Genomic DNA, 19,517 nt, shown 5'->3' with positions numbered 1-19,517 from the left:
CCCCAGTGAGTAAAAGCCATTTTAAAATAGGCATTCTGAATTGGTTTTCCTTTGGCTTGCCTTCACGCTTGCCTTCTGGCCACCGTGGTGAAGCCTGAGTTCATGCTCTTTTCCTTCCCAATCCTCCGTTTTAATGCACCAGAGAAAGAAACTAGAAGTTTATGGTTTTAAACTCACCACAGTTCCTAGCGAAACTAAGCTTTAGCCTTTGTTGGTCTCAAACCAGTATTGAAATAAACTGCTATTTAAATAAGCCACAGTTTTCCAAGATCCAGTGGCACGGAATCTGTAGTTAGTTCAAAATCAGAAACATATTCTTTCAATCCCTTCCTCTTGTGTGCTAATAAGGATTGGTGAGTGTAGATCGTGTAAACAGAGACTCGCAGCTCTTTCAGATAGCAGGGAGCCTTGTCTGAACTGAGCCTTTTATATCTTCTCAAATTAAAATAAAATTATTTTCTCCACCTTCAACTGCGGCACACACATGTTGAAGGTGCATTGCCAGTCATTAAAAAGCTTCATTTGATAACCCCAACCAAGGAAGCATCAACCAACCCACTGTGATTATTAACAAGCTGTCAGTTTAACAATGGATGGTTGCCCAGCATCTGTAATAAAACTAAGAAAAGTTGCTGCCAGTCTGATTGCTCATTCTGAAGTGGTCCATTGATCTTGTGTGGGTCATAATTCACCTGAATTGAATCAGGTGAATCTGCTTTGGAAATTGAATAGGGTGGGTTCCTCCTCCATCTCAAATAATAGCATGTAACTTATTGTATATCGGATGCCATATTGGAAATACTACATGGTGAGGAATTAATCTTCTTTGCTTTCTTGAGAACATTGTGGGTGGCTTGACAATGAGTGGCAGCACCTATGCTGTACAAATTTTACTCTGTTTCTGTTCGTTAATATAATTATCCCTGTAAAATATCCTGGGACTCCTTTGGAGTTCATCAGCAGGAGAAAATCGCTGATTCTTCGTGAGATCAGCTTGCCTGAAATATTTTTTCGTCCACAATCTTCAATATGTAGCTGTCTGGGTGTGCGTTCGGTTTCTGCTGGGATGTGCTTCTTGAATGTGCCTTGGATCACTCCCAGAGTCTTCTCTTCTCATGAGGTGGCCAAAGTATTGGAGTCTCAGCTTCTGGAAGGACAGATGCTGAAGTTGAGACTCCAATACTTTGGCCACCTCCTGAGAAGAGAAGACTCCCTGGAAAGGACCCTGATGTTGGGAAAGATGGAGGGCAGAAGGAGAAGGGGACGACAGAGGACGAGATGGTTGGACAGTGTTCTCGAAGATACCAGCATGAGTTTGACCAAACTGCGGGAGGCAGTGGAAGACAGGAGTACCTGGCGTGCTCTGGTCCATGGGGTCACGAAGAGTCGGACACGACTAAACGACTAAACAACAACAACATAGCCCTCCAGAATTTGCTGAGCTACAGTTCCCATCTTCCCTGACAGCTGGCCATGCTGGTTGGGGCTAATGGCTGTTGGAGCCCAGCGATATCTCAAAAGGGTCACAGGTCCCTTGTGTTGAAAGATGGGTCTGCATAGCCATATATGTGCTCATGTGAGGGAAGAAAACACGTTATTTTCATTGGAGTGAGATTGACTGGACCCCAAACTACTTGTCAAGGGGGGGAAACCTGTAGTAAAACAATCTAAAATAATGCTAACATGCAGAGTTGTTCCTTGACATTTTCCATAAAGTTTGCTGATGCTGATATGTGTGCAACTTGAGGTGTTTTATTCATTTATTTTTAAGAACTGTAGGCTGTGTTTCTCATGCGTATTTTTAGCTTTATCTAGATTCATGCATCCTGACATACTTCCTGGTTCTGAGCAGTGAAGCGAGAACACTGAGTTCACACTTTTTGCTTCTCGGCCTTGCATTGCTCCTAAACGGTTTTATTTGGATTTTCTTGATTGAGCATGCGACAAATGCAGTTTACAAATATTTTCAAAGAGACTTTTCAACGACAATGCTGTAGTGTAGCAGAGTGGAAAGAGAACAGCCTTTCTAAACAGGGAGAAAGTTTTGTCGCTTCAAACAAATGTTTGCTGGGTGTACATTCCCACACAGGAATTGTACTGCAAAGTAATGCAATGCGTCATTGACTGAGGCTGAGGGCTGGGTGTGGCTGGCTGTTATAGCCAGGGAGTCAACCAGAGGGAAGAAGTTTTCCTTCTGGTCCATTGTCTAAATCGTGCCCCAAAGCTTGCCTGTAATTGGCCGCAACCACGGAGGAACCCCAGCAGCCAGCACAGCTGGCAGAGGAGGAGGTTCTGCCCTTCTCTGGCCATGCTGAAGCCAGAATTTCCCCCCAACCACAGCTGCAACCAGGCTACAACCCTCACTCCCCACCAGCCGACAGATAAACAGCTATTCCCACATAGAGTAGGAGTTGTACAACAGACTTTAAATGGTTCCTAAGATTTCAGAGCATTGCTTGCAGGAGGACTTTATTTACAGCCGTTTATCTCTTTAAAATTCTTGCTAGATGTGCATTGGATTTTTAAAAGGGTGAAATGAAATACCCGGGAGCAACGCGTTAAAGCCATGTAAAGTGTATATAGTAAATGGAAAAAAGGTGCACATTTATTGCCACCAACTATTGTGTGGAAAGATTTTGTGTACTGCTCCATTCTTTGTTGTGAACTGGGTATTGACATGTTCACCAACAGCTTTTATTTTCCCTTTCCTCTGGTTTTGGTCCTTTATGACCATATAAATTTACGAATGTTTTGAGGGATGCTTTCCATCTTCATAACTGGACCACTTCCAGAAGACCTGCAAAAGGAACAGTCATCCTGTACTTGTACAAAATTTGTTCCATAGTTATACTATGTCTACTATTTACTGAAGATTCGGTCTAGTTTTTTAATAATAGTTTCTTAATTGAATTTTTCAAAAAGAAACAAAAACAGTCAAACCGTGCAAACTAAATAATTTGTGAGGAACTTCCATGACACTGAACTAAACCATCGTTATTCCATACTTTGGGCCATATTTCCCCCTCACTTTCCTTACTGCAAAAAATTACATTTTGGGGGGGAAAATATTTGTTGGGCTAATTTGCCATGCCCACTTGAATTATGCAACCTTAATTTTCTGGCATGTGATTGAATCCCGCTTGCACGATAGCAACAATCTTAACTTAAACTTAGTTAATATGATTAGACAGCAAATAATATTGTTGCTTAAAATATTGACTTATGAAAGTTTAAGACACGTGGCTAGTTGTGAATCAGACATTGGTATGCAGAAATCTTCTTGACATACTTGTGTCAGTCTCTGAAGAATGAATCATTATAAATTCATTTATGGGAGTCACTTGCAAGAACACTCCTAGTAATGAAAATTGCACAAAGAAATGACTTCAATAATCTGAGTAAGAAATTTAACCCTATGGGGTTTTTTTACTGTGTCTTCTGTAGTCGTTGACTGCTATCAGTAATTATGATGCATTTGTGCTCCACCTTCAGGAATGTCAAAGCCATTGAGCAATGTGTTGTTAAGTTTCACTTGAACAAGAATTGTGCTGTGCCCTCTTCTGGCATAGTCCATAAAATTGAATTTTGCAATATCTCTGAAATTTGTACTGTAATCTCATGCATTTAAAAAATGTGACCTCATTACATATTTGTTTGACATGTTGCAGAAAAAGTACCGAAAAGGATCAGTTGACATTTCCAAAATCAAGTGTGTGGAAATCGTGAAGAATGATGCTTTAGTTATTCCCTGTCAAAATAAATACCCATTTCAGGTAAGTTTCTAGGGTTGAAAACGCAGTCAACTCCATAAATAACTACAAAACAAACTTATTCAGTCTAGTCCAGATGTTTGGACTACAGCTCCAGGAGAGCAAGAGGGTGCGCACCGATCCCTCTTGCCCTCCTGGCTTCAGCGATAGCTGCGCAGCCTGCATTCGCTCCATAAGACGCACACACATTTCCCCTTACTTTTTAGGAGGGGAAAAGTGTGTCTTATGGAGCGAAAAATACGGTATATCAGTGTCACAATAGCATCATACATATCTATGGTGCAACCACAAATTTGAATACTGTGTACACCTTGCCTCAGTAAGGATATGCAGAGCTGGGAAAGGTTCAGAAAAGGAAAACCAAATGATCAAGGAGGTGGGACCACTCCCCTATAAGGAAAAACACAACATTTCCTGTTTGTGAGTTCAAGGGGGAAAGTGAGCAAGGAGAAGGTTGAGAGATGTTTGGGTCACTCATTGAAGCAGTGTATTGGAAGATTCAGGACAGACACAAAGAAGTACTTCACACAACACTTTGTTTAACTATGGAATTGTCTCCCAGAAGATGTAGTGATGGCCATCAACTTGGATGAACACCACCTATCTTGGCAGATGAATGAGACAATCAGAAACAGTACCTTCATCTTGACAGAACTGAGTGTTAGTTTACTGGTCCAGTCTGTTACAGATCCCAAGCACCAATTTTGCACTTATTGAGGAGATATGAGCTGTATAGTAGTCAATAAAGCACAGCCAATATTGCCACTCTTATCTTAACTTTTCTCTTCTTCGTCCTTTCCAGGTTGTGTATGAAAACAGCACACTTTATATTTTTGCTCCCACTGCATACAGTAGAGATCAGTGGGTAAGGAACTTGAAAGAAGGTAACTGCAGCTGTTTATAACATTTGCATATGAGTGGAGAGAAGGAAAGAACCCTGACCGAAAAGGCTAACAAAGAACTTTCTCGCATGTGCATACTGTACATACTGATGCATCCCCAGCCACCATTATTTAAAAACAGAAAATAGCAATTTGCGTCTAGTGATATATTTCTTGGTGAGAGGGAAGAGAAGTCAGTTGAAAACTACGCGGGGTAGAACAGTGGGAAGGGGATCATAACTACTTGTACAAGTCATGTCTTCATAAGAAATAATATTTCAACATCTTCAACACTTATTTCCCTCTTCTTGGGAACCCTAAGAATAGATCTGGATACCATCAAATGCATCTTCCTTAAACACTTCCCTTCTGGTTAATGCTAATGTTGGAGCATGGTACATGCAGGAGATAACAAGCTGCTTAACCCTTCCTGCGTCTACCAGCAAGTGCCTTCTTCAAGGGCAAGCGTTTTCCCTGCAGTCGTCTTATGGTCTTCTTATGATCTTGAAGACTGTCCCAGCGAATTCTTTTTAAAGCTGAAAGGTATTTGCAGGAGAGAATCAGTGGACAAGGGATTAAGCACCTCTACCCATTGATTTTTTTCTCTTGTAGTTCCCCTAGCAGTCCTTGCCCCATGTTTATGTTATGGGGCCAAAATAGGACTCCCAGTGCTATGGTGCTAAGTAATATCTAATTCCATCCTAAGAATAGGCCTGTAAGGGCCTGTATGTGGGCCCGTAAGAAAGTAGGAATCTCTAATGGAGGACTCTCAGTGCCTTACTAAATTGTAATTCCCAGAATCCATTGGGAGAAACTGTGATAGTTTAGTTGATGTAAACTCAGTATAAATTTCAAGTAGAGGTTGAGGCCTAATTTAAGGTCTTTGACTGTGCAGAATCCCCACTTTATCTACTATTTTTTGGATTATGAGATCAGCAAAGCCAAAAAAATAAATAGAACTGTATCCCACACAGTTCTATCCCAAAGTAAGGAAGTATTCAGAGCAAAGCCCAAAACCTCATTTTACCATAGATGACTTGGTCGTTAATGATATGGTAGATCATTTGACATTTAATAATGTCTGAATAATGCCTGTTTGCATAGATGTTTTATATTTCGGTGGCGTCTTTCATGTTCAGGTGTACTTAATCTCTGAAGAGTGGAGATGTGTCAATACAGATGGTTCCCTTAGGCTAAAATATTAACAGTGCTGAATCTAGAAGATTAAATTACTAACAGAACATTAGCATTTTGGCCTGAAATGTTGGCATTTTACTTTTTTGTAGAAATAAAAAACAACAATAATATAATGGTTAAGTATCACCCTAAATTCTGGACAGATGGAATCTACCAGTGCTGCAGACAAACAGAAAAATTAGCGCCTGGATGTGAAAAATATAACCTCTTTGAAAACGGTAAGTGCTTGTATTCATTGTACCAGGGTAGCCAGTCTTCAGGCTTGCACAATCTGCAGCCTCATATCCCGGAACCCTAAAGTACACCAACTGGAGCTAGGTTGCAAACTAGTGGCTCAGGTAGGTAGACATACACTAAGAATTAAGAGTCAAAAGCTCTGAGCACATTTTCAGCCCAAGACTTTTTGATCCATATCAGAACCAAGCTCACCAGGCCAAGCATTCTGCTTCAGCAATTTAATGTGGTAGTGGGGAAGCTTTTTAGTTGCTGCTGTTGTGTTGGAATCTAACCCCACCTGTGTGTATCTGAAGAAGTGTGCATGCACACGAAAGCTTATACCCAGAACAAACTTAGTTGGTCTCTAAGGTGCTACTGGACAATTTTTTAATTTTTTTAATTTATCCCATCTCTTCGGTTTCCCTCCTCACAGCCTCCCAGATTGCTCCCCTTCCTCTCCTCTCAGTTGTTTCTCTTTATGTTCAGCTGCTCTGGTTCCAATATGAACTTTCAAAAAATGAAAGAGGAAATGGGAAGCGTGTCCTTCAACGTACTTTTGGAGGCAGGTAGATGGTAATGATCCTTGCCAGCTTATAATGAAAGCCAAGAGCACCAACTCTATGGGGCTGAGGTGTATTCACCCCATAGCATGTGGTGTAGTGGTTAAGAGCGGTGGACTTGTAATCTGGTGAACTGGGTTCGATTCCCTGCTCCTCCACGTGCAGCTGCTGGGTGACCCTGGGTGACCTTGGGCCAGTCACACTTCTCTGAAGTCTCAGCCTCACTCACCTCACATAGTGTTTGTTGTGGGGAAGGAAGGGAAAAGGAGATTGTTAGCCGCTTTGAGACTCCTTAGGGTAGTGATAAAGCGGGATATCAAATCCAACCCCCCCTCCTCTTCTTCTTCGTCTTCTTCTTCTACTACTACTTCTTCCCTCATATCTGTTGAAGGGACAGAAGAGGCTGAGTGCAGAGACTTTGTGGCCATGCATAAGGATGCAGCTTTGGCAACCCTTGTGTTTAATAATTGCCAGTCTTGTGCAAATCACCCAGAGATATGTCAGCAGATCCCAATCTACCTTAAGGTCATCCCTGTTGTGTACTATTTATGGACCTACTTAGACTCATACTATAACCAGGGTGATTGCTGCCACCTCCATGAAGGTTCCTATTCCTGTTTAAATGCTTCTGCCTGTGGTGGTTGTTGTTGTTTGAATTTATATACCATCCTATACCCAGGGGTCTCGGTGACCTTGGTGGCCCTTCCAACTCTATGATTCTACAATTCTTCTGACAGCATGGTCAGCACACCAAACCATACAGTGTCACCATACACATTTTCAGATTCTGTTTTGAACCACAATGATGGTTAATATTGATGCCAAATTAACTTAATGGGTTAGACCCAGTGTGGAAAATTTGCACATCGGAAAGGGGGGGGGAGAGAAATTAACTTAATGGGTTAGACCCAGTGTGGAAAATTTGCACATCAGAAAGGGGGGGGGGGAAGAATGCGTGAAATCCTGTGGCTCGCTTCCATCTGTGTTGGTTAATCCATAACCATTTCTAATGGTTAATCAATCAGCAGCATGATATGATTAGGGGAAGTGCAACCATTCTGATCTTTCAGAAATATTGATGTTATATACTTAAGCTTTTAACAGATACCTCTAAATTCAGACTCTGTGATTTCTATGGTTTGTTTTAGGTATGAAGGCTTTGCCTCCATCAATGCCGGATAAAAGTAAGGTAAGGAGAGAATTCAGAGCACTAAGGAGCTATAGCTGATAAGAGTTAATGGGTGCTAGTGTATCAGAGGGGGTTTATCTCTGAGTTACTGGGGATCACAAGTAAAAAAGTGTTGTGCTCAGGTACTGCTTGAGCTTCCTATTGGCACCTGGCTGTTCACTGATTTTATGGGTCTTTGCTCTGATTCAGCAGGGGTTGTCTTATGCTTTTAACTTACATTCAGTTCTGTACTATTATAATTGGAACTATATATTTCAGGTTGTAATACAACCTGAAATATAGGTAATCCAAATGCAATGGGGGTCTGAGTAAAAGCTCCAACTCCACGGCCTAGGACCCTCGTACCTACGGTATGCCCCACAGAGGAACTTAAGGTCCATAAATAGCAACACCCTAGAGGTCCCGGGCCCTAAGGAAGTTAGATTAGCCTCAACCAGAGCCAGGGCCTTTTCAACATTGGCTCCAGCCTGGTGGAACGCTCTGTCTCATGAGACCAGGGCCCTGCGGGATCTGATTTCTTTCCGCAGGGCCTGTAAGACAGAGTTGTTCTGCCTGGCCTTTGGCTTGGAATCAATTTGATTCCCTCCCCCTCTTTCTTTTTACTTTCTCCTCCTGTTGATGAGGCTGCTTTTTAATGTTTTAATGTTGTATTTTAATCTTGTTTTTAAGTTGTATTCATTCAACTTGTTTTTATTATTGTTTGTTAGCCTCCCTGAGCCCGGCCTTGGCTGGGGAGGGCGGGGTATAAATAATTTTTTATTTTTTATTATTATTAATGGACTCAGCAAACACATGCTTGGAAACATGTATCTGCTGAGGCAACATATCATTATAACCCGACTGTCATGTACTGTACCGTATGCTATGCTTAATTATTCTACTGAGATCAGTATTTGTATTTCCATACAAATGCTAGTATTCACAGGCATATGCTTATGCTAGATCTGTGCAAACAGGTTTCTGTCTCTTCTGTCAAAACTCCCAAGCCAATTCTTAGCAACCAAACACCCACACCCTGCAGCTTGCCTCCCTGCCCCCCCCCCCCGCAAAAAAGAAAGGGCACATCCTACCTGTTCTAAACTTGCTAACCTAAGCCCAGGTCTTTTGTAACACAGTTGTGCTAACCTTCTGTTTTCTTAATGGCTTGCTCCCCCCATGAGGTTTCCTCCCAGGTAAATTGGTTGTGACTTAATTAACACTTAACTCATGTTAATTTTCTAGGATCAAGAGGTGTCTCCATTTAAGATGTCTGCCTGACTTAATTAGTTTTTACTTACGCTAATTCCAAGGGCTTTGAGGTTGGTCTCACACAAGACCCACTGATCTGTCTTAAGTCAGAAGGATCTGACATCCTGTTTTAACATATCAGTTCCAATTAAAGTCTGACATTTATTAAACACTTAATTAAATACAACGATTAGAATCTTTAAGTAAAATAGTTCTAATACCTTGTTTCATTTTCAGAGAAGGCCCCCACCCCCTGTTCCCCAGGAAGAAGAGGAGGAAGAGGAAGAAATAGTAGTAGCCATGTATGACTTTCAGCCCACGGAACCTCATGACTTGAGATTGGAAAGAGGTCAAGAATATACCATCCTTGAAAAAAATGACATTCACTGGTGGAAAGCAAGAGATAAATACGGGTAAGGAATCTTAAAAAGCAGAGACATCACCTTGCCAACAAAGGTCCGTATAGTTAAAACTATGGTTTTCCCAGTAGTGATGTATGGAAGTGAGAGCTGGACCATAAAGAAGGCTGATCGCCGAAGAATTGATGCTTTTGAATTATGGTGCGGAGGAGACTCTTGAGAGTCCCATGGACTGCAAGAAGATCAAACCTATCCATTCTGAAGGAAATCAGCCCTGAGTGCTCACTGGAAGGACAGATCCTGAAGCTGAGGCTCCAATACTTTGGCCACCTCATGAGAAGAGAAGACTCCCTGGAAAAGACCCTGACGTTGGGAAAGATGGAGGGCACAAGGAGAAGGGGACGACAGAGGACGAGATGGTTGGACAGTGTTCTCGAAGCTACCAGCATGAGTTTGACCAAACTGCGGGAGGCAGTGGAAGACAGAAGTGCCTGGCGTGCTCTGGTCCATGGGGTCACGAAGAGTCGGACACGACTAAACGACTAAACAACAACAAAGGAATGTGACCATTGTTTCAGCTTTTTAATACTGCCAGAAATGGATGGTACAATGCTTCCAATAGATGTAACTACATTATGATGGTCATTACTAACATTTTAATTGTTGCTGAATGGGTGTCCAACCTTTTTTCGCTCAAGAGCCAGCACCTCTCCAAAGGTTGTGTGCCAGCATGTCTGTGTACACATTTGCATGCATGCATTTCAGGAACTTGCCTGAAGGCAGCCACCACCTAAGAATGGATTCATGTTTGCTGATGCGCTGGCACAAAGAAGATTTCTATCACATGATGCAGAAAGCAGCTTCATACACACCACTCCTTGCTTGCAATACACATGCAAGAGAGAGGGAAGATCTTCTGCTCTTCTTCCTGTAGTTTCCCTTCAATGCCTGATAAAGTGATAATGATCTATAACTGCTGTTCTCACCACTTTGCCTTCTCTCTAGAATGATACTTAGAGATTGTATATCTTCGTAAGGCATTGGCCTGAAGCTTCTGGAAGCACAGAAACTTTTTAAAACAAACAAACAAACTATAATTTTTTAATAAACAACTGTGGCACAAATAGGGACGTGGGTGGCGCTGTGGGTTAAACCACAGAGCCTAGGACTTGCCGATCAGAAGGTTGGCGGTTCGAATCCCCGCAACGGGGTGAGCTCCCATTGCTCGATCCCTGCTCCTGCCAACCTAGTAGTTCGAAGGCACGTCAAAGTGCAAGTAGATAAATAGGTACCGCTCCAGCGGGAAGGTAAACGGTGTTTCCGTGCGCTGCTCTGGTTCGCCAGAAGCGGCTTAGTCATGACCCGGAAGCTGTACGCCAGCTCCCTTCCCTCAGCCAGTAAAGCGAGATGAGTGCCACAACCCCAGAGTCGATCACGACTGGACCTAATGGTCCGGGGTCCCTTTACCTTTACCTTTATGGCACAAATGTCAGGGGATGGCGTCTCCAGATATGACTAAAAATGTCTCCTGAGGGAGGGGCGTATGTGTCCATAGTTTCCATTTATCTACTGCTTAATATTTAAAAATCTCCTAAGTGAAGTAAAACATAGAAATAATACCGCTAAAATAGAAATACAGCATAAAACAGTGAACAGTAGTAGAAAAGCAGGAATTCAGACACATAAAACAGTCGAGTCTGATCGTATGGGTAAGGGAAATCCTGGAGAAAAAGATATGTATTTCCAATACATCTGAAGCAACTTAACAGGCAGAGGGAAGGGCATTCCATAGTATAGGGGCAACGGCAGAAAATACCTGCTTTCAGGTCACTATCCTGTCATATTCAGCAGGGTGTGGTACCACAAGTAGAATTTCCCCATATGATTTAAGCATCTCTAAAGGGACAGGTGGTCTTTCAGATGACTTGGTCCTGAGTTATTTAGGGCTTTTTGTGTTAGCAACCAGACTTTGAACATGTACCAGTTCCTTCAGCAAAAGTGTAATATGTGCAATAAGTGCTCCACTCAACATGCTGCCTTCTGTGTTTATCATGAAGATTAAATAGATGGATCCAGAATTTGATTGGTGCACCTTCAACATGCTGTAAAGAATATATTTTAAAAGATGCTGAGAATAAGAGTTTGGATTAATTTCTTGATTTATAATGAGAATGAGCACTGGTTAAGAAAAATGTTAGTAGCACTAATACGTATGTTGAAAGCAAGCATATATATATATATATATATATATATGCTTTCGTAGATTTTCACGGGTACAGGAATGCAGGTTTTGGTGTCCTCGGGTGTCTTCCCGTGTAAAAGTTGGGGTGTCTAGGCGACGTTTCGACGAGGTCTCACTCGTCATCTCGTTTGCACCAGCCTGAAGATGACGAGTGAGACCTCGTCGAAACGTCGCCTAGACACCCCAACTTTTACACGGGAAGACACCCGAGGACACCAAAACCTGCATATATATATATATATATATATATATATATATATATATATATATGTTCTTTATTATCCTGTGCATTGCTTTGAGTACCCTGTGTGGGCTAGATAGATGACTGTGGAATTTATAAATGCAAGTTTATTACTCTGACATTGTTATAATATGTGTTTTCTAAGCATGGGTTTCTTTTGGTCACTTCTAGAAGCAAAGGATATATTCCAAGCAACTATGTAACAGGAAAGAAGTCCAACAGTCTAGATCAATATGAGTAAGTAAATACTTAAATGTAATACCCAGGAGAAAATTCTTCTGTATGTATTTTGGCAACTGCATAAAAATAATTGGCTGAATAAAGTGAGCTCTGACACCCACATCTACAGTATTCTTCTTTCACCAGTTTGAGAGTAAGCTAGCATTTAAAAAAGCACTCCTGACCAGTTCCAAAACTTCATAAAAGCTGTTGTTCTGTAAAACACCTACTGATACCTACCCTCTTTATTCACAGAAAATCAACATTGTAGAGTAGCTAAGGGCCACTTCACATTTTACATTAACAAAAATTGATATATGCATATATGAGTACACATCACAAGGAAATAAAACTAATTCAGAACTCCTTGTGACTTGTTACAGACATAACGCCGCTATTTTATTTACCATGATTAAGATATTAAAAGCAGTTTGTGGTTTTGAGCTCCCCCTTCACACCTCTTCAGCACAAACATTCCCACACATTTTCCTTGTCTGTCTTAATCATGCTCCTTTATTAACAGAGAGAATCTGGTTAGCATTAACGTTTTCTAACAATGCAGATATTCAACACTAAACCATGGTAAACAGAAATGTGGTGTGTGTATTTCTGTATGCATTTATAGGGAATAAACACAGAAGAGAGAATAATGGCATGGGCGAAGGAGCTTATAACCTATTCCCAAATTCTTAAGCATGGTTAAGGGATCAGCAGGATGTCTGAAGTGGATCTATTCCCTGTTATGCTTTAGTATAAACATGGCCATACTACAGATGTCACATCCAAAGTCAGCAGCCTAACATATTACAGCTTTTGATTTTCTCCCCTTTCTCTTTAGATGGTACTGTCGAAATCTAAACAGAAGCAAAGCTGAACAACTCCTAAGAAACGAAGTGAGCATTTGCTTTATAACATTTCTAAGTACAACATAAAAACTTAAACCAACATAATTTCATATGCTTGAGTGAATCATAAATCATACAAATAGGAAAAGCTTGATGAATGAAGTTTTCATTTTTTTATTGGATTTTAGGATAAAGAAGGTGGTTTCATGGTGAGGGACTCCAGCCAACCAGGTTTATATACAGTATCCCTTTATGCAAAATTTGGAGGGTAAGTTGCTCATTCCACAGACACCCCCTGACAATTTTGTTGCTTGTATGTATGTAAACATCTGTCTTCCTCTTTTAAGACAAATCACACATATTTTATCATCAAACTTTTTCTGTATAAGTAAGCTGAAACGTGTGCCTCCACTCAATTATCCAAACAGGTCATTGTGTCAACTAAATTAGATCAAATGATGTCCTAGGATTGGTTTTATTATCCTAGCTAGTTGGAATTGGCCTCTTCTTTGGTAAAGGAAGTTTAGAATAATTAAGAAGGTGGGAACAGTCTCTAAATTAATTTCTGATGGGCTATATGACCACCCACATTAAAGTCAGAGCTTCTCTCGACTTCAGTCCAAAGTCTCATCCACATCTGTAAAGGCTGGCATTTGCTGACTTCAAATTCCCATAAAACTGTGAGGCAGCCCCTCAGCCCCTCGCCTCCATTTTCATGAGGAACTCTCCTTGTTCACTTAAGCCTCAGAATGGATCCTGTGCATTGCCTTTGCACATACCAACTTTATGTAAGTTGCTGAAACTATCATCAGAAATACATATGTAGCTGTAAAGTTCACCAGAAATGTATTTGTTTGTTTTCTCTAACGTTGCTTCTTATTCTTCCTTCTCTCTCAATTTGAATTTTTAAAATGCTGGTATTGCAAGCCTGGGGTAGACTAAATAACTTTACTAGCTTGTAGGGTTGGTCTCACACATGTGTGAGTGCTTGGGCTTAAGCTACCTGCCTACTTCTACTGTAGCTGCATGCACTAGGTTTTCACAATTGTTGTGAACAAAAGAGGCAAAGACTGTGTTTTTTAGCAGCTCACTTCAGTTAACAGTTTCAGGGCAAAGTTTGTTCCTCAATTACTCTACTGATTGAAAAACACCTGTAAATGTTTTAGTAAAATACTTTATTAGCAAGATACGTAACATAATTATGTCTAGTGCAAATGAAAAACCAAATTATTCTTATTGTTATTTTTAGAGAAGGGTTATCTGGAATAAGACACTACCATATTAAAGAAACGATGACATCACAAAAGCAGTACTACCTAGCTGAAAAACATTTATTTGACTCCATTCCTGAGCTAATTGAGTATCATAAACACAACGCTGCAGGTAAATGAGTCCAAGTTTCTTATCACTTGATTGAATGCGGCTTAACAATCTAGTTGCATAACTTTGGGAGACAAGTACATCTTACTAGCTAGAGAGCCTGTCGCCCACTGCATAGGTCTGTACTTTCAAGCTCTGTGTCTGAGCACTCCCCACCCCTGACGCTTTCTGTAGGAAAACCCACTCTTTAATGCTAAATCGGAACAAATGGCAATTCGGGTTTTCCACGGATTGTTGTTTGCTCCAGTTCAGCAGCAAAGAGTGGGTTTTCATGGGGAAAGTGCTGGGGCAAGTGTGGATGTGTGCCTAGAAATGCGATCCAAAAGGAAGTCCAGATGAACCCTGCGTACCCACTGGGGTTTTTGGATTTGTTTTACGGTAATATTCCATGCTATATCACATCTTGCCCCTAAAACTCCCTTCAGTTTCAAAAAAGAATTTGCGGTTCAGTCTTGGGGTGGTCTGCTGCTCGAGAAACAAGTTAGATGTACACTTTTAGTTTCTAAATAATAACTGGGGTGTTTTCCCTGGATACTATACCTTTGGTATTTGCGCAAGAAAGCAAACTATTATTCTGTACCCCTCCTGTGCTCCCCCTTTTATTTGCCTTTTTTATAACCTTCGTGGTTCCAAATTATCCTTGTAATGTATGCTATACCCTTGAACATTTTTAACTGCAGGCTGCTCCTAATTTTTTAAGCTTCTGAGAACACTTATTTTATTCTATCTTAACATATTTGACAGCAAAGTGAATGATTATTAATTAACAAAAATGTGGCAACCCAGTATCCTGGTAAGCACTAATAATAGCAGGACTACATTACTACCCGTCCAAATTCCTGATGTAGTCTCCTTATGGATTTCCCCCAAACTTTCAGGTCTTGTAACAAGGTTACGATACCCAGTGACTCCAAAGGTGAAGCCCTCCCCAACCACGGCAGGATTCAGTTATGGTACGTATGGTATATTTATTTTGAAAGTGTAAATCAACGAAAAGGCTATTTTGTTTGAAATTGAGTATCTTCTTATGTTCTTGGTAACAGATAGTTCAGCATCTGCAGTGTTGAAAAGCCTTCTCAACACTGTAAGCCAACAACTGATGAAATTAGACATGACAGTCATGTGATGGCCCTTACATGCTTGTTTTTAATTGACTAAATAACAGCTGTGGGATGCGGCAATCTGGAAGAGGACCACTGCCTGAAGGGTGGGGGTTTTTGCCCCTGCCACGGTCCTGATTTAGATCCTCACCTCCATGGTTGCTATTTGCCCCAGGGAAGTTGACATTGGCACTTATAATGTTAGCCCAGAGCAACTAGCAGCCACAGGAACAAAGTGTTAAAAGATCCCCCTCCCTACACTTCTTGGAAAAGAGCCTTCTAATAAATGCAGAGACATCACCTTGCCAACAAAGGTCCGTATAGTTAAAGCTATGATTTCCCAGTAGTGGTTTATGGAAGCGAGAGCTGGACCATAAAGAAGGCTGATCGCCGAAGAATTGATGCTTTTGAATTATGGTGCTGGAGGAGACTTTTGAGAGTCCCATGGACTGCAAGAAGATCAAACCTATCCATTCTGAAGGAAATCAGCCCTGAGTGCTCACTGGAAGGGCAGATCCTGAATCTGAGGGTCCAATACTTTGGCCACCTCATGAGAAGAGAAGACTCCCTGGAAAAGACCCTGATGTTGGGAAAGATGGAGGGCACAAGGAGAAGGGGACGACAGAGGACGAGATGGTTGGACAGTGTTCTCGAAGCTACCAGCATGAGTTTGACCAAACTGTGGGAGGCAGTGGAATTCAGGAGTGCCTGGTGTGCTCTGGTCCATGGGGTCACGAAGAGTCGGACACGACTAAGCAACAAATAACAACAAAGAAGAAAACAAACACACGAGCACCAATCCTGTGATTGGGGTTGTGTCTCGTTTAGGCCTTAAAATAGCCTTTCCCAGGACAATATAGTAGGAGCTACTCTTCCCCTACTCTGATTATTATGATAGGTTAGGTCCAACAGTAATTCATATGAAATATAATAGAGTGTATTTAGACTAAGGGGGAAAGGGGAAATATTGGCACTAGACTGAAAGATGCTGGAACAAGAATTAATCACCATGTTAACGGCAGATGGGATGTGGAGTAATGTCTTAAACTACAAAAGCATAATCTGACACATTAGGGGTTGAAGCTTTCTTGAGAAGTGACACAAGCGGCCCAGAGAACTACCAGATCGCAGTGCTTATATTTTATCAAACAAAGGCTGGGTTGGCTTCTGTCAAGTGTGAGAAGCATGAAAGATATTGCTTCAGAAGGGGCAAGTGGATTACAGTACACAATCTACATTTTGTTTGTTGGGGCCTATCCACACCTTCCTCTTGTCACGCTCCGGGTTTTCTCTTGATTGACGTTTGCTCTGATTTAGAACCGAATACAGTGGTACCTCGGGTTACATACGCTTCAGGTTACATACGCTTCAGGTTACAGACTCCGCTAACCCAGAAATAGTACCTTGGGTTAAGAACTTTTCTTCAGGATGAGAACAGAAATCGTGCTCTGGCGGCACGGCGGCAGCGGGACGCCCCATTAGCTAAAGTGGTGCTTCAGGTTAAGAACAGTTTCAGGTTAAGAACGGACCTCCGGAACAAATTAAGTACTTAACCCGAGGTACCACTGTAGTGGGTTTTCCATGGGAAAAACAGCAGGGACAAGAGGGGATACCGCTTGGAACCCTGCCTAAAAAGCGTCAGTCAAGCAAAAAACTGCTTGGACGAGCCCTCAATAAAATGATTTGTCTGTATCAGAAAGTTGGGAGCTTAGGTATAAAAAGTTTTAGATTATTTTTTTTAAAAAAACCTACAAGAACCTGTTGAGTGGAGAGGATTCCTGCAGATCCAGTTGCTGTGGAGTCATCTTCTTTGAGAAAGATGTCCCAACTATCCATTTTTTAAGGAAGGCTTTGAGAATGAGAAGTGGGGATTCTGCAGCGAGTGGGAAAGGATGGATAATGGTTTTGGCTGGGTCTCTTTCAGAAAAAGAAACGGGGGGGCATAAGCATTGTCTTCCTCTGAACACCTTCATTTTATTTTCCTCCCTTGTAGAGAAATGGGAGATCAATCCTGCCGAGCTCACTTTCATGAGAGAGTTGGGCAGCGGCCTTTTTGGCGTGGTGCGCCTTGGCAAATGGAGAGCGCAATATAAAGTGGCTATCAAAGCAATCCGAGAAGGTGCAATGTACGAAGAGGACTTCATAGAAGAAGCTAAAGTGATGATGTAAGTAACGTGTACAGGTGCTAGGCTTTGCTTTTAAAATCCTGAAGAGCCTGGTCCTTATGTATCTTCTCCCTAGGGTATTTGCCTGCAGCTTTATTTATTTAAAGGGACGTGGGTGGTGCTGTGGGTTAAACCACAGAGCCTAGGACTTGCCGATCAGAAGGTCAGCGGTTCGAATCCCTGCGACGTGGTGAGTCAAAGTGCAAGTAGATAAATAGGTACCACTCCAGCGGGAAGGTAAACCGTGTTTCTGTGCGCTGCTCTGGTTCGCCAGAAGCAGCTTAGTCATGCTGGCCACATGACTCGGAAGCTGTATGCCGGCTCCCTCGGCCAATAAAGCAAGATGAGCGCCGCAACCCCAGAGTCGGCCACAACTAGACCTAATGGTCAGGAGTCCCTTTACCTTTACCTTATTTATTTAAAGTACAGTGGTACCTCAGGTTACAGATGCTTCAGGTTACAGACACTTCAGGTTAGAGACTCCGTTACCCCAGAAATATTACCTCGGGTTAAGAACTTTGCTTCAGGATTAGAACAGAAATCATGCAGCGGCAGTGCACTGGCAGCAGGAGGCCCCATTAGCTAAAGTGGTGCTTCAGGTTAAGAACAGCTTCAGGTTAAGAACGGACCTCCGGAACGAATTAAGTACTTAACCCGAGGTACCACTGTATTTTTATTCCACCCTTTGGCTGAAAAAGCTCTCAGAGTATATTTGGTGTTTTGTTGGAGGGGATGCCAGGGAACAGGGAATTATGTTCACATGTGGTGGGGGTTTAAATATGTACAATTTTTCTGACAAAGGGTCTTTAAGGAGATAATAGAAATCACTGGGTTAAACCTGACTGAAAGTCCAGAGGTAGCATTCTTATCAATTTACGATGGAGTGGAAGGTTCGCAGGCTATGAAGGACTTGTTCACAAAATTATTGACAGCTGCACACATTATTATAGCTGGGAAGAGGAAGGGGCAGGCAGAATATAATATCGAAGAATGGTATAAAGAGGTGTGGGGTGTAGCTATTAATGATAACTTAACATGTGCCATTAAGGTAAGATGGGGACAAAGCAGGAGAAATTATTTTGAGGAGATATGGAGGGTGTTTGTAGAATTTGTACTGTTAAATACAGAAAGGGGTCAAACTATCGCAAGAGGTGTTGAAATATTGGAAGCTTGGATAGTTACAATAGAATGGTCTTGGTGGTGGGGTGCACATTTTTTTTTCTTATTTATTTATGATTATTACTTTGTCAAAATAAATAAAATAATTTAAAAATAATTTTAAAAAGACTCTCATAGTGTCCCACAAATATCAGGAGTCAAACCCTCAGCTCAGTCTTTTAGACATGATGTGCACGAAAAAGCAAATGGAGGGAGTAGGAAAAATCTAACTCAGACACAATTCTTAAAAGCCATAGTGATAAGTCTTATAAATGACCAGCTTGGATAGAAATAGTTTGGGCAGCTTTAGGGAATGGCCAAAGACAGCTGGTCGTTCAGCAGAGGCAATTAAATATATGGATTTTAATTCCTTTCAGGAAGTTGACGCATCCAAAATTAGTCCAGCTGTATGGTGTCTGCACCCAGCAGAGACCTATTTACATAGTGACAGAGTTCATGGAGCACGGCTGCCTTCTGAATTACCTTCGGCAAAGACGTGGACACTTTACAAAAGACCACCTGCTGACAATGTGCCAGGATGTTTGTGAAGGGATGGAGTACCTGGAGAGAAACAGCTTTATTCACAGAGATCTGGTAAATAATATACTGAAGAGTCTTTATATTTTGCTTCGTGTAGAAAACGTAATTATTAAAGAAACAGTGTTCAAAATGAAAGAGGAACAGAGGCCAGTGTTGCCCACAGCACCCTTGACCATCATTCAAGGCACCCCAGGGTGCCATAGCACACTGGTTAGACTGGGGACTAAT

At 41.6% G+C, this 19,517-nt stretch overlaps 1 protein-coding gene across 5 annotated transcripts in view; it reads left to right on the top strand.

Moving 5' to 3' along the window:
* TEC (tec protein tyrosine kinase) overlaps window positions 1-19,517 on the top strand; it is a 74,939-nt gene that overhangs the window by 50,750 nt on the left and 4,672 nt on the right. For all 5 annotated transcript variants that reach the window (XM_081924494.1, XM_081924495.1, XM_081924496.1 and 2 more), the window contains 12 exons: window positions 3,669-3,773; window positions 4,573-4,654; window positions 5,938-6,066; window positions 7,773-7,813; window positions 9,278-9,453; window positions 12,054-12,119; window positions 12,940-12,994; window positions 13,135-13,214; window positions 14,196-14,329; window positions 15,205-15,279; window positions 17,420-17,591; window positions 19,127-19,343. In XM_081924494.1, the coding sequence (XP_081780620.1) occupies window positions 3,669-3,773; window positions 4,573-4,654; window positions 5,938-6,066; window positions 7,773-7,813; window positions 9,278-9,453; window positions 12,054-12,119; window positions 12,940-12,994; window positions 13,135-13,214; window positions 14,196-14,329; window positions 15,205-15,279; window positions 17,420-17,591; window positions 19,127-19,343 (1,332 nt within the window). The remainder of the gene's footprint in view (window positions 1-3,668; window positions 3,774-4,572; window positions 4,655-5,937; window positions 6,067-7,772; window positions 7,814-9,277; window positions 9,454-12,053; window positions 12,120-12,939; window positions 12,995-13,134; window positions 13,215-14,195; window positions 14,330-15,204; window positions 15,280-17,419; window positions 17,592-19,126; window positions 19,344-19,517) is intronic.

This window comes from Podarcis melisellensis, assembly GCF_964234715.1.
Source record: "Podarcis melisellensis genome assembly, chromosome: 9".
Taxonomy (NCBI): Eukaryota; Metazoa; Chordata; class Lepidosauria; order Squamata; family Lacertidae; genus Podarcis; species Podarcis melisellensis.
This window is presented reverse-complemented; position numbering and strand designations above follow the sequence as displayed.